A 12,740-nucleotide genomic window follows, 5' to 3' on the forward strand; every position below is an offset into this window, starting at 1 on the left:
TCCTATTTTATTTACACTAGTATAGGCTTGGGTGATACATATTTTTCCACTCGTATAGGCTGATACAGTTTTTGTGTTCCACCTTTGATCGTCAAACGCGAAACTCGCTCATTGGGGTTTGTGTTGTCATGTCAAGTTGCTAGCGGGATGATCGACGAAGCTTACGCGTGTTTATGGGCACCATAGTACAGGATTGTCTGTGTGGATTATTCTCTTTCTAAAATAGAAATGTGTTTATAATATTTCACATGGCTACTATCGTGACTTTTTTCGATATACGAAGATGGAACTTGGAGTTGTTTTTGACCAAATGGATGTTTGTACAACTTCTACTCTGGGCTTCTTTCTTCCCCATAAGCAAATACCCATCTACTTTAGTAACACTAACACCACACGATCTTCGACCACAAGCGATCAGCACCACATCCAAGGAAAAGAGAAAAAACTACTAGAATAACCTCAAGGCTAATACTCACAATTCTGTCCATCATCAGCGACCAACCATCATAGCAAGAAATTCGCCTGCTTTCACAAAATTGGGTGGGCAAATTAGTAGCTAGGGCATCTGTTGTAATTTAAGCTTAATTATGACATTATGCTGCTCAGCGAGATGAGAGATGATGAAAGAAAAACTTCTATATAAAGACTCCCTCGAGATTACCCAATTACGGGGCAAAACGGAAGCCCCATACTAAATTTAGCTGAACATTCTTCTAGAACAAATTTGCGAATGTGGACAATCGGGGGAAATTATAGCTTCTTTTTGCCTGTTCCCACCAAATGCTGAATCGTCATCAACCACAAAGGTTCATTTGGGTCTAATTAAACGACTCCCAATAGTAAACTGCGGATATGCCCCAAATCCACTCATAATTTACAACGCTGCGACGGCTGCTCTTTTTGTAGATCCTACTGCTGCTGCTACTGCTACAAGTACCTGTACTCTCTTACAATGAATGAAAAAATCTCTTCTTCTCGTACAAGTCATCTTCCGCACCGCCCCCTGTCCCTCTCTGTCTCCAATTTCCAATTAATACTTCTCTCTCTCCTATTTCCAATAATAACTTCTCCCTCCACCGCGCAGCCCATACTTGTATGTCCAATGTAGTTTTTTTCCGCGGCCCAAGCAAAAGCCGACGACAAGGTTCTAAGTTCAGATATGTTCTTCTTTTTTTGGTTCCCCCTGGGCGAACTTTCTACAGTAGTACACAAACCCCCGAAATTGAACAAGACGAAAAAAACGCCGGACAAATGCAAAAAAAAGCAAAGGAAAAACAAAACAGAAGAAGAACAAAAGGGGAAAGGGTTCCAAATCGTGAATACTTCGTAATAGGCATTCAAAAAAGAAAAGAAAAGAAAAAAGAACAAGGGGCAATGATGTATGTACTTCATTCTTCCGCCTCCAGCTCGTAAAACAGCAGATAGACCTCTTTCTGCATGCCCAAGACCTCGCTTGTCTTGGCCTCGCGTACCTTTTCGTCACTCACTCGCCACCACTTGTCCGCGGGCCTCTTCTTCTTGGGTCGCGGATGAGGCTTGCCGACGCCCAGCGGGCTAGGGGATGAGGATCCGTTGAGGCTTGCTCTGGGAGGCGCGAGTTTAGACAGCGCTGACTTGGTAGATGCAGCAACAGATCGAAGGCTACTGGTCTCGCCGTCTCTGCCATTCGTCAGGTCGACGGGGACGCTCCGAGGGGGTCCTGCAGCAGATTCTAGCGACGGCGTAGACGGAGTCGTATCTGAGGACGGCGAGAGCAAATCCGGAGTCGATATTGAAGGACTGTCGGATCGGAGCGCCGAGATTTGCGGCGTTGAAATGGGCGTCGGTGTCTTGCTGTAGATTTCAGAGGGCTGAAAGGTATTGATGTTTGCATAGGGAGACGGCGCATTCTGGCGCCTAAATGCTTCGTAGTGACCACTGTTATGGCCTCCTCGATGTGTCACCACGCCCAGAAGCTTGTATTTGCGCTGTTCGATGACGCTTCCCAGCGGCAACTGCTCGGGAAAGGAGACCTTGGCCGAGTTTTTCTGTGTGACCTGGCCGATGCCGTAGATGGATCGGGACAGATGAATGGCCAAGATTTTGGGAAACGTAGACATGCGCGTCGTCTTGGCGATTCTCCTCTTGGGTGCATATCGAATGTCGCCGAGTTCGACGTCCTCGGGCGGCTGTTCCGGGTCAAGGGCAATAGCCATCTTCAACTTTTCAATCTTGTCTTGGGCGTCAGCCCTGAAGCTCTCGGACGTCGACTTGGCCATCTCGTGCTCGAGGTTGGTCCGGGTCTGCACCAGGCGACACATTTCACACTTGAAGTCGTCGATATATTCCGTCTTAAAAATACCGTCAAAGCATGCGTTGAGCGTTGTCGATGAGACCTGCGGGACTGCGAGCGTCAGGCTGCAGAAAGTCTCCTCCCTCGGCTTGGTGGTGTAGCCGCAGGTTTGGCACTGGATATGCGACTCGTATTTGCCCTCCAGCGGAAAACCCTCCTCAAGTTCTAGCGGAGGCTTGTTCTGGATCTCGCGAACGGCTCTCTGCACATCGGCCAGGTCGATGTTGACTGCAATCTCGCTCTCGGATCCCGCGACAGTAGATGCTTCCAATCCCAATCCGTCGGTGATGTTGATTTCGACAGCGTCATCCGACTTGTCAGTGTCGTTGCCATCCTTGTCCTTGTCCTTGGTGCTATTCGTACTCGATTCGGTCACTGCCGCCGCAATGCCCAGCTTCCGAGCATGCAGGCGAGCGCGTTGGCCGGCGTGATACTCGTCCTTTAGCCGCTCTGCCACAATCTGCAGAAACTCTTGCGCATCCTGCTGCTGCCTGCTGATGCGCTGCTTGAACGCAACCTCCAAGACCTTGACAAAGGGAAAGGGAGAAATGGCCTTTTTCGAAATGGGCCGCTCGTTAAGCGCGTCCAGCATCTCCTTCAGCCCGTGTGTCACCAGCCCATCCTGAAGGCCCTGCAGCTTCCACTGCGCAAGCTGCTTCCCGTTGCCGTCCAGGGGCTGCACCAGGTTTGCGTATACGGCCGGGTCCTCGATGCGGCGGCGATGCGTCTCGCGGATCAAGTAGACGCGCAGCTCGGGCAGCCCAGCCAGGGCCTGCAGCACCGAGTTGATGAAGCAGTCGTTGGCCTGGTTGCGCAGGCCGACGATGGTTTTCTTGCGCGAGCTAGTAGTGTCGTGGTCGATGGTGAAGGTCGGGCCGAAGACGTAGATGAGGGCGGCAGCGGCGAGAGACGCCCCGGCGGCGTACGAGACAACCGACGCCGTCTTATCGGGCATGGCTGAAGCTGAACTGAAGCTTCGTTCACGATGATGTCGGGCGAAGATCTCGGGCTCGGGGGGTGTGAGAGCGAAGCGGAAGCGGAAGCCTCGGGCTTTAGGCGGTGCGGAGAAGAAGCGGATAATATATGCGACAGCGAAGAAGTACAGTAGAATAGAATGAATAAAGAAAAATGGAACAATGAACAAAAATCAAATCAAATCAAATCAGGCTCCCTGCTTGGCCGCGCACGCACAGGGCAGATGGAGATGCGGGCTGGGCTCGGCTTGAGTTCAGTTCACGCAGTGACGGGCGTTCGCGGGCGGTGGCATTGCAGGCAAGGCAAGGCTGTGATTTTGATCTGATCCGAGTTGTGAAAGGAAAAGCAAAAAAGGCACTTTTGGTTGGTTTGTCACACACGCCGGCGCATTTCGAGCCGCCTCGGGTCAGGGCGAACGAGATTTCCACTCCAGTTCCGCTCCAGTCGGCTAGCTTTCCCGAGCCTGTCCAGTGCAAAAACAGTAGGTAAGAGATACTAAGAGATCCATTACGAAGCGGCCAGTCGTGACTCCGCAACTTGGCACTGTCAAGTCAATGTGTCATGTTAATAAATCTCGACGGACGGCGGGGAAAACGAAAGCCCCGGATTTCCTGTTCCTAGCGGGTGACCAGCCAGCCAGCTAGCCAGACAAAGGCCTCCAATTCATCTTTGTTCTGTTCTGTTCTAGCCATTGTGTGTAAGCCGGAGAATTATTTTTCGTGCGGTCAAAAAGCCATAGGCCGTGACAAGCCGACATGCCCAAGAAGAGGAAGAAAGCATCAATATGCCATCTCTTGAACGGGCAGCAAGTCGGTGACAGGTGACGGGCTTCAGAGAAGGCCTTGACTTGAAATATTTGTACAACGCCGTTGGCTAGGAGGCCAGACTTTTTCGGGAAAGATGCTTTGAATTAGAACAGAATTAGGCTTGAAAAGCATCAAAATTCGAACCTATTTTAGAGACATTGAGGCTGCTACTCATAAAAAGTAACAAATTAGCCCCGGACTCTAATCAGAAAGTGACTTGTTCCTTGTGCGGCTCTTTATGCATACAGCCGTCGGGCAGCTAGAATGCTCGTTACCTTGCTCACAATTTTGCAGACTACACCGTAGCATCCGGATCAAGCCGAAGAACCTCATGAAAGGTGACATTTTCAGATACCAAGAGAAATGTTCTTGAAAAAAAAAACGAAGACACGGCTTACACCACAACAATTATGACTCACTGGTACATGATCGCGAAAGCTACCTGTGAGGCGCGAGCTCACCGGCAGCCACCAACCTTTTATACAGAATAGACCTTTCTCTTACTTTTCGTGCTTTATAGACTCATTTTATTCTTGATTAGGAATGCATATATATATACAACCATCTCCAACTGTACTTCGGCAAACCTATGCCAAGCTGATATTTTTTTTTTCTTTCCATTCGCTACACCTCCCGACTTATCGCACCTCATACTGTCATGAAACCGCCCAAAATGACGGATCAAACTACAAATACACTCGCATCCTGGATGTATCTTCCGACAGAATTGCGATTAATGATTCTAGCCCGGCTTGCCGACTTAATCTACTACTCAAAAGAAAGGAACGCTCAAGAGCTGAGACGTCAAAAATGCGCCTTCGCTACTGTTTCTCGAGAATGGCAGGTATTCTTGAACGATGGACTTTTCGGCACCTCACCTTGCATCAGTCAGACCTTGCGGAATTCGGCAAGATGATGCAAGATGACAGCAATCGCCGGATGTCTGTGACATTCATCTGTCTGCGCATACAACTCCCAGAGTATGACTGCAAAAAGTGCAAAAAAGGAGAATCACCCAAGGAAGTCCGAGCTAACCAACGTCTGTTCACAACAGCAGTTTGGGAGCTGTTTTCTATCCTATCTCAATGGGAACAGCACGGCGAGGTTGGATTGGAGATTAGTGTCCATTCTCCAAGTGATGCCCTTCACTATTGCCAGGAGCTCAAGAGCCGAATCCATCGCAGAGCGAACATGCCCCCGAAATACTCGAAACCTAGAACAAGAGGCAAGGCCACTCACGGCTGGAGGCAAGGCAGACAAATCGACAACCCCCCCGACGGTGCTAAACTCAGAGTCTTTGGACAACCCAAAGGGCTAGGCTTCGACTTGCGTACATCGGTGGCCCGCAAGCTAGGAACCCTGCCCGAGGTCAAGGTAGTCACATGGCTGCTCATTCGTCGACAGTTTTACCGTCATTTCTCTGTGCCAAAGGCTTTGGAACCGATGATGAAAAGTTTACCTCGCCTAGAGCACCTTTCGTATGAGCCGTGGCGAGGAATCGATACCGACAAGATCGCTGGACGGCAGATACGAGACGAACAGCACACTCGTTTATTTCTTGACGTTATACAGCACCATAAGGCTTTACATTCAGTGTCCATGTTTGAGAACTTCAACCCTGCCATGCATACCAGTGGGAAAAGAGAAGCCTATTCAGCCTTGGGCCAAAGCGTCGCGAAAGCAAGCCAGAACTTGGAGAATCTAGCAGCCATATTCAACATCGACGCCAAAGACTTCTTCTACGCGTTTTTCCCGAGCCAGAACACAGGAATGCTGCTGCCCAGCATGTCGTGGAGCAAACTAAGGCATTTAAACCTTTGCTCAGAGCTCCTTGTCCCGGCACACTACAACGAGCTGATCCAAGTTGCGGCGGCAGCGGCACTCCAGATGCCGAAACTTGTATGCATGGAACTATGGAACAGTGGGACACACATCACGTCGTGCATATTTACATACTGTAGGTCACGCGACAGGCGACGATACATAGAATTACTCAACACCTGGGGTGGACGACTTGATAAACAAGCAATTGCGCGCTGGCGGGAGGTGGCAGACCGTGTTGCTGGCTGTGATCTAGACGTACGTTCGCTTTACCTGGACGTAAATGTGTTTGACAATTATACGGCTGTTCTGCAATATCTACACCTGAGAGGAGGGCTCTTATCTAGGGCGTCTTTATGGGACGTGGTGGCAGGCCTGTAGATGTATCAACCAACCTTTGGTTAATTGACCATTGGACACAATGTTAGATGTCTAATGGACATCTCTTTAGACTATAAACAGCATATTTTAGGGTTAGTACACTTGACAATCACATCACAAACAATGAATGCAAATAATCACTATCCTAATTCAATTGTGCTATGAGAATACATCTAGATATAGCGTACAATGCTCGAAACTGGTAGGTATACAGTCCACCCAGCTCCTCTCCTCCTCTCTCTCTCTCCCAAAATCACAATTAGGAAACACGAACCGCAATTTTTGTTTGTTTGCTGCCACCCAAAACAAAGGAAAAGTCGGCATCTTGTCGGCCGGTGATGCTAAGGGAAAATACATATAGAACAAAAAAAAAAGAAGAAAGAAACCCATCCAAATTCATCTTTGACAAGAAAAGGAAAGGAAAGAACAAAGAAAGAAACAATAGAGGGTATCGTCTAAGCACTGCTCCGCCCACTTCGCAATGACATCTTACAACTCATCTTTTCCATGCTTCGCAGCGTCGGTTGCCTTGCTCGCAATGGTTCCCACCTTTTCGCCAACTGATCCAGCCGCCGCACTGGCTTCGCTCGCCAGGCTGGCCACGTTCTGTGTTGCCGATGCATACGCCGCTTGAAGTCTTGATAATACACTCTCCGTGAAAGGCGCCTCCCGACCAACAATCAGCTCCGACACCAGCTCGCTCACAGACTCGTATTCCTTTGCGGCACCAGCAGATGCAGTTTCAGTGGCTTTGCCAACGGCAGAGGTGGCACTCGCCACGACGGCCTGCGCATCCGATACCCATCCCTCGTACCATCCAATGGCCGCCGGGGTTGGCTGACCATAGATGTCAATGCTTAGTTGGCTAATCACAGTTCCAAAAGTCTCGCCAATAGCTAATCCAGCGTTGTAAATCTGCTCAGTCGCAGCGTCGTGCAAAGAAGATATAGATTCGTCAACAGCTTCGACCGCAGAAGCAACATTCTCAGTCGCCTTGGAGTAGGCAGATTCAGCAGCCTTTCCTGCAGCAGAAGCCATTGACATTGCAGAGTCGGTGAAAGCCATGGGTGTGGGGGTTGGTGTGGCTGTTAAAGAGGACCATGCCGAAGAGGCAGCAGAAATGAAGTTGTTGTAGCGATCGTGCGCCATCCCGAGTCCAGCATAGTAGTTGTACTTGGCCTGTTCGTAATATTTCTCAGTCGCAGATGTTGAAGTAGGGGTTGCAGTGGCTAATCCCAGAGCAATCAAGGCACTCTGGTACTGAAGCTCCGCCCACAGTTTGCCTTCGTTCAGGCGCTCCGCCGCAATCGATTCCACCTTGCTCCAGTGTGCCTGTGTCGAGGTTGCCTGAGTAGCTGTTGGTGTGCCATAAACGCCAGCCGATGCGGCATCTACGACATCCTTGAATCTTGAGCTCGCTGCAGCAACTGCCTGGTCGTAAGCGGCCGATACGGAAGAAAGAAGTTGGTTTTGGACGGCCGGGGTCGGGGTGCCATGGACCTGGGCGGAAATAATAGACGATGCACTCGAATACTGGTCAGATGCTAGAGAAATTGCGCTGGCATAAGCTGCCTCGGCAGCTTTAGTCGCGCTAGATAGGAAATTATCGTCAGTTTCATCGTCCTCGTCGTCCAAGATGGGTTGCCAGCCAGAGACTACCTGAGCGGCCGCGCCGAGGAAAGTTGCCTTGACGGAAGCGGAATCGTTGTCCAGAATCTTTTGATCTTGTTGCCATGAGATCTCGTCCTCATCCAGGATATCGTCCTCGGATTCCAACACGGCGTCGGCATTTTCTTCAGGCTCGGATTCCAGTACGGTTTCGGTAGTCGCAGCGCTAGGGATTGTGGAAGGCGCCTCCAAAACAGCCGTGCTAGATTCTTCATGGTCATGGGAGACAGGAATTTCGGCCGCTTTAACCTCGACCTCGGGCTCTACAACCTTGTCATCTAGGGTTTCCGGAGCCTCGTCGGTCTGGCTAGTAAGGGGCTCCTGGGCTTTTTCGTTGAGGTCAGCATGCTCCACAACATGTTCAAAGACATTCGAGCTGGCGTCGTCCACAACGGGAAGCTCCTCGTCCGACAATTTCTCGTCCACAGCGGCGTCATCAATGACCTCATCCGCGGAACCAGACTCCAATGGCGATGTGGCCTCGTCAGTTGTTCCTGGTGTTACCTCTTCTGCGATAGCATCCAAGACAGCTTCCAAGACAGTGTTATCGGCAGCCGGCAAAGGCGTCTCCTCACCATCGGTTTCATCAGCGGTTTCTGCTGAAGATTCTCCAGCTGTCCCATCATCTCCCTGCTCGTGACTCTCCAGAGTGGTTTCATCCTCAGGCACGACTGGGTTCTGTGCAGCGTCTGCTGCCTTCTCCATCGCCTCAGAATCAAAGTTGTCAGTAGCATCATTCGCGAGAATCTTCCACTGAGCAACTTGCTTAAGACGAGCAAGCTCCTTGGCAGCGCTGGAGGCAATGGTCATTCCGTCATCCTCGACCAGAGCTGCAGCATCCTGTGCTTGAAGCAGCGTGGGGTGAGTGACAATGAGATGTTTCAGCTCTTCGGTCCAATCCCCCAGTGTCTGCTTGAGCTCGTGGTACTTTGCCCAATCTCTATATGTAACTCCATCGGTCCAGGCCCATTTCATTCCGAGTTGCTGAAGTGCGAGATTCGTAGTCTCATCAAGTATCTGGAAGTGTACGTCGGCGGCTTTGAGAACCATGTATTGCAAATCATCGTCATACTCTTCCCGCCAAGACCTGATTCCTTGTGAGGCTGTCTTGATGGCTATGCCAGCAGCTCGGACAGCGGCAACGATTTGTTCTTGCGCATCGTCGAGCGGGTTGACGGCATTTTCTGCAACAATACTAGAAATCTTTGCCTTGAGACCATCAGTCTCCGACTGGACTAGTGCCTCAAGCTTCTTGACAAGGGGCTTGCCCTTGGAAACAATCTCATCGACAACCATGCGGTTCGCAATCTCATCGATCCGGTCCTCCATATCGGCAGCGCCCTCTTCGGCCTGGGCAGCAAATTTATTCTGCCACATCTCAAGGTCCTGCGCCACCATCTCGCGGGCAATCCTTCTCTTCTCCGTTTCATTTTCCGCAGCAGGAGGGGCCTGCACAGGGTTCCAGTATGATTCTGTCACCGGCTGCTCCTCTACGCTTGAGCTCGGAGGGGGGGCAACAGATTCGGAAGCTGTTGTGCTTGCAGATTGTGTGCCCTGTGGGGCCGGCTTGCTAAAGGACGAGTATCGTGGTGGCTCAGTGGTAGTTTTTCGTCTCCTAAGCTCTTATTAGACAACACGAAGAGAGGCTGGAAGGGTGCTGATTAGGGAAATGGAGATTCACTTACGTAGAAGACGACGTCACTTCAGGAAGCACTCTAGTCTTTGCTCGGTTCTTGTACCTTTCCAAGCGCTCACCAATGCGAACGAGCTGAGGCTCTACATTCTCAACATAGACCATTCGAACCTGTGGCCACACGGCCTTGTTGAGGAAGGCATTTGTCTTTCCCCAAACCCACTGAGCAGCAGGCAGGGCCGTGCCAGTGGTGAAACTCGAGGCAGCGTTGTAGCCTTGGTGCGCATAGGGTTGCACCAGTTCGTAGCTTGGCAGCAAGACCTGGTAGTACAACCGGAGGGAATTGGTATGGCCGATTTCGTAGTAGGGTCCGAAAACCTCGCCTGCGCGCTCCATGTATGGAGCAATTGTTTCCTCATACTGCTTCTGGGACAGAGCACGCAGCTGAGCTACCTGAGGCTGGCCATGCTTCTCCCATTGAGCCCAGACTTGTTCCTGGCCCTTTTCGACCCATGGTCCACCGTATTGGACGGCATAGGTGTGCGCTGGTGTGAGGACGCTGGAGTCGACGGCTTGGTAGTATGGCCACGCAAAGTCCGCATATGGCGCAATGTATTGATCGTAGTATGGTAGCGTGTATGGGGCGACGGCGGCTTTGGCTTGGAAGTACGGTTTGCAGATGAAGGGAGAGTCTTGATCGCATTCCTCAAGGGTGGAAGGACAGCGGAAGAGAAGCGTGAGGATAAAGGCCCAGGTCGCAAGTCTGTGTATTCAATCGTCAATCAGCACATGTTGGTTCCCCCGCGCATGACAAGCCGAGCTGCAGCAAGCCACAGGCGACGAGGCGCCGCATCGCAACGTCGAAAAAAGCAGCAATTGGGGTCGTCAAGGATGGAAATTTCGAGAAGTTACAACTTACCTAGCGACAGTCCCTCCTACCCAGCCCACGAAGCCGCGTCGTGGTCGAGGAGCAGCAAGCTTCTTGCCTGGTGTCTGGCCGTTCATTTTGCCATTCACATGCGAGCCGTTGCCCGGCTTCAAGCCGCTGGACTCGGCCATGAGAAAAGAATAGGCTCTGTCAAAGTCGTACTATGGCGAATGGTTTAGTCGAGACGGACAAGAGCGAAGAAGAAGATGGTGAAAGTTGAAGTAGAGAGAAGTAGAAACGAAAATTGGGAACCAAGAAAGAGAAAAAAGAAGCCAGCTTAGAATAAAAGACAGCGTGACGAGCTAGCGGAGGTACCTACCATATTTCTAGTGGACTGGTGATGTAGCCTGGCAGGTAGCATTTCTGTGGATGGGGGCGCCCCGTAAAGTAGCGGCAGGGTATCGTGGCCCCAGATGTCCTTGTGGAGGTACCTCATTGATACCGCGGGGCACGGTTTCGTTTCGATGGCCCACCCCTAGAGCTGAAGGGGAATCTCTTTCTTGTAGCAGGGAGCGTGTAGGATGGGGGCGGATCACGGCAAGTTTCAGCACTCGAAACACGTTCGGGGCCTTTGCTTCAGGGGATTCTAGTCCGTGTGTCAGGGAGTTTTGGTAATTCAATTTGATGTTATTGAGAACATAATCCATAAGCACGAGGTGGACTCCACGGAATTGCTGTGCCGTGCAAATGCAGTGCACGGAAGGGCGGTTGAATTTTACAAGCTACGGGCGGCCTTTTATGGAATTGACGTGAATTACACCAACATCAAACGAATCTGGACAAACAAGATGCGCAAACAACAGACCGATCGTCTATCGTCTTCGTTCAATGGGACACGTCATGGCGCTGGCAAGAAGCTTGTTTTTGGTTGCCGTCGACATCAGCGATCCAGCAGCCTCGCATGGCCCAGAGACATGAAACAAGACGGCGATTGGACCGCCCAGTGGCCACTAGGGTGTAGATCCGCCATCATCAATCACGGATGGGTGTGGCCAACCAAGGCCGTGATACGCGGTCCGTGGATTGGGCAGGATGGACGAGACTGCTAGAGATGATTACGGGTGGCATTACGTATAGTATAGATGATAGTAGATGCAGCTAGACATAGTAGATGGTAGTAGATGTAGCTAGACGGAGTGGATGGTAGTAGATGTAGCTAGACGGAGTGGATGGTAGTGGATATAGTAGATATAAATAGACACAGATCGATAAAATATCTAGAGTGCAAATGGACAGATGAGTAGGAAAAGTTAGATTCATCACGTAGGTTCATCACGTTTAATATCAAGCTGCATAACGAGGGAGGTGATGGTGATGGCCAACAGAGGAGCAACTCCAACTCATGTGCGATATCATCCACCCATGAGATGATGGGTGGGGAACAGGTCTAGGCCAGCCTCAGGTAACTCAGCTGTGTGCTACGGTTCTTTGACTTCAAGTAAAAGAAAATGGGAGAGAAGAAGTGGAAGACAAGGCAAATCAGCAAGAGTTTCATCTCGCTGGGCGTGTATTATGTACAGAGCCGACATCTTTCAAAGAGATGCTTCCGGGTAGCTCGAATCAGACGCTCACTCTGACTTCTTAAGACTGGTCGCAATTCAATCACATATTCAAATGGACGTTATTGGAGGGAGAAACTATTGCCCAACACCGATATATTACAAGGTCTGACTTTTTGTCAAAGCAATTGCCCGCCTCGTGTAATTCAGCTTCATGCCTGTGGAGCTGCAGAACTCGAAGATGACGATATGACGATATTGGGCCCCAAGGTGGCAATATGGCACCACCATGTGAAACCTTGTTTCTTCAGCTCCGTAACGGCTGCAAGCTATTGGTGCGATAACATTGCATGTAAGTTAGTAATACTGGCTGCTGGCATTCGTTACCAGTGGGCACTTTGTAATAACCATTAACCCAACATTTTTTCCTCTGGACGGATCAAGTGCTTTCACATGTCGCTTTGCAATACCAGACACCCGTTAATGTGTGTCGTGATAAGAGCCACATACTAACACGATGGTTAGTGTTTGGCCTCGCAGATGGGCTGATCAGTATCATTTCAGCTAGGTGCTACCTATTGTACGACACATCGACTCAATTTCTCTGTATTCACTCCATATAGGTACTCGTAGCAAACTCATCCACTCTGCTGTCTAAGAAGTGCACCTCTACTAGGTATTTCCTCTATTTACTACT

At 50.4% G+C, this 12,740-nt stretch overlaps 3 protein-coding genes across 3 annotated transcripts; 1 reads left to right on the forward strand and 2 right to left on the reverse strand.

Moving 5' to 3' along the window:
* Nucleotides 1–1,388: 1,388 nt before the first annotated feature.
* Nucleotides 1,389–3,287, reverse strand: T069G_06178 (ubiquitin carboxyl-terminal hydrolase domain-containing protein; the record flags this gene model as incomplete). Its single annotated transcript, XM_056173388.1, has 1 exon — nt 1,389–3,287. The coding sequence occupies one exon, from the start codon at nt 3,285–3,287 to the stop codon at nt 1,389–1,391; it is 1,899 nt and encodes a 632-aa protein (XP_056030246.1).
* Nucleotides 3,288–5,025: 1,738 nt separating this feature from the next.
* On the forward strand, nt 5,026–6,217 carry T069G_06179 (uncharacterized protein; the record flags this gene model as incomplete). The annotated part of the gene is made up of 2 exons (XM_056173389.1): nt 5,026–6,012; nt 6,191–6,217. The coding sequence occupies 2 exons, from the start codon at nt 5,026–5,028 to the stop codon at nt 6,215–6,217; spliced, it is 1,014 nt and encodes a 337-aa protein (XP_056030247.1).
* Nucleotides 6,218–6,804: 587 nt separating this feature from the next.
* Nucleotides 6,805–10,675, reverse strand: T069G_06180 (uncharacterized protein; the record flags this gene model as incomplete). Its single annotated transcript, XM_056173390.1, has 3 exons — nt 6,805–9,598; nt 9,669–10,379; nt 10,536–10,675. 3 exons carry the CDS (start codon nt 10,673–10,675, stop codon nt 6,805–6,807), a joined length of 3,645 nt encoding a protein of 1,214 aa, XP_056030248.1.
* Nucleotides 10,676–12,740: the final 2,065 nt, after the last annotated feature.

Source organism: Trichoderma breve, chromosome 3 (assembly GCF_028502605.1).
Source record: "Trichoderma breve strain T069 chromosome 3, whole genome shotgun sequence".
Classification (NCBI taxonomy): Eukaryota; Fungi; Ascomycota; class Sordariomycetes; order Hypocreales; family Hypocreaceae; genus Trichoderma; species Trichoderma breve.